Source organism: Sinocyclocheilus grahami, unplaced genomic scaffold (assembly GCF_001515645.1).
Source record: "Sinocyclocheilus grahami isolate Dianchi unplaced genomic scaffold, SAMN03320097.WGS_v1.1 scaffold2022.1, whole genome shotgun sequence".
NCBI lineage: Eukaryota > Metazoa > Chordata > Actinopteri > Cypriniformes > Cyprinidae > Sinocyclocheilus > Sinocyclocheilus grahami.
In genome coordinates, this window is record NW_015507201.1 from 4859 (window position 1) to 5680 (window position 822).

General features: G+C 40.4%; 1 protein-coding gene across 1 annotated transcript in view; it reads left to right on the top strand.

The window, feature by feature from the left end:
* LOC107573747 (gastrula zinc finger protein XlCGF57.1-like) overlaps positions 1-330 on the top strand; it is a gene marked incomplete at its 3' end in the record, with an annotated part of 3794 nt that extends 3464 nt beyond the window's left edge. Inside the window, exon 2 of the mRNA XM_016260191.1 lies at positions 289-330. Coding sequence (XP_016115677.1) covers positions 289-330 — 42 coding nt within the window. The remainder of the gene's footprint in view (positions 1-288) is intronic.
* Between the last annotated feature and the right edge of the window lie 492 nt (positions 331-822).

Consider the following 822-nt stretch of genomic DNA (forward strand, 5'->3'; position numbering starts at 1 on the left):
AGGGCTTCAGTCCTAAAGCAGCACATGAATGTTCATACAAAGGAGAAGCCACATTTATGTTATTTGTGTGGAAAGAGTTTTCTATGCCTACAAAGTTTGAAAGTACATCAGAAAACACATACTGCTGTGAGAGAGTACATGTGCTTTGAGTGTGAAAAGACTTTTACTAGAGCAAACTGTTTAAAACGGCATGAGATGATTCACACTGGAGAAAAACCTTACAAGTGTTCACACTGTGACAAGAGATTCAGTCGGCAAGCACATCTGAAAAGACATGAGAGGATCCACACTGGAGAGAAACCGTATCACTGCACTGCATGTGGGAAGTGTTTCAGTCATTCATCTTCTCTACACAGTCATACAAAAAACTTTCACAGTATGTAGATCATCTTCAGATCTGATGCTGCCTTCTCACCAAATGTGACACAATAATGAATCAAGCAATTAAAAATATCATCTGGATAAATCAATCCATTACAAACGACATGAAAAAGACACATTATCTAAAGTTTTTACAGTGAATAAAGTTAATCTTCATCTTCAGAACCAGCAGATTCAACTGTGAGATTCAGATCAACACAAAGATGGAGTTCCTCCCCAAAGAAGAGGGTATCTGAACCCGGTATTAAACGAGCTCTGGGGCTAAAATATGAAAGACCATAGTATTCTAGTGACGTTGAGCAAAGCAGAGAGCTCACAACCACCTGCCGCTTTCCTGCCATCATCACTAGGTCAGTCGGAAATTCTCTACACACTATAGAATCTCCATAACAGTTCCCGGCAATCCCTGGAACCACCTGCACTCTCACCAGTGAGAGTCTA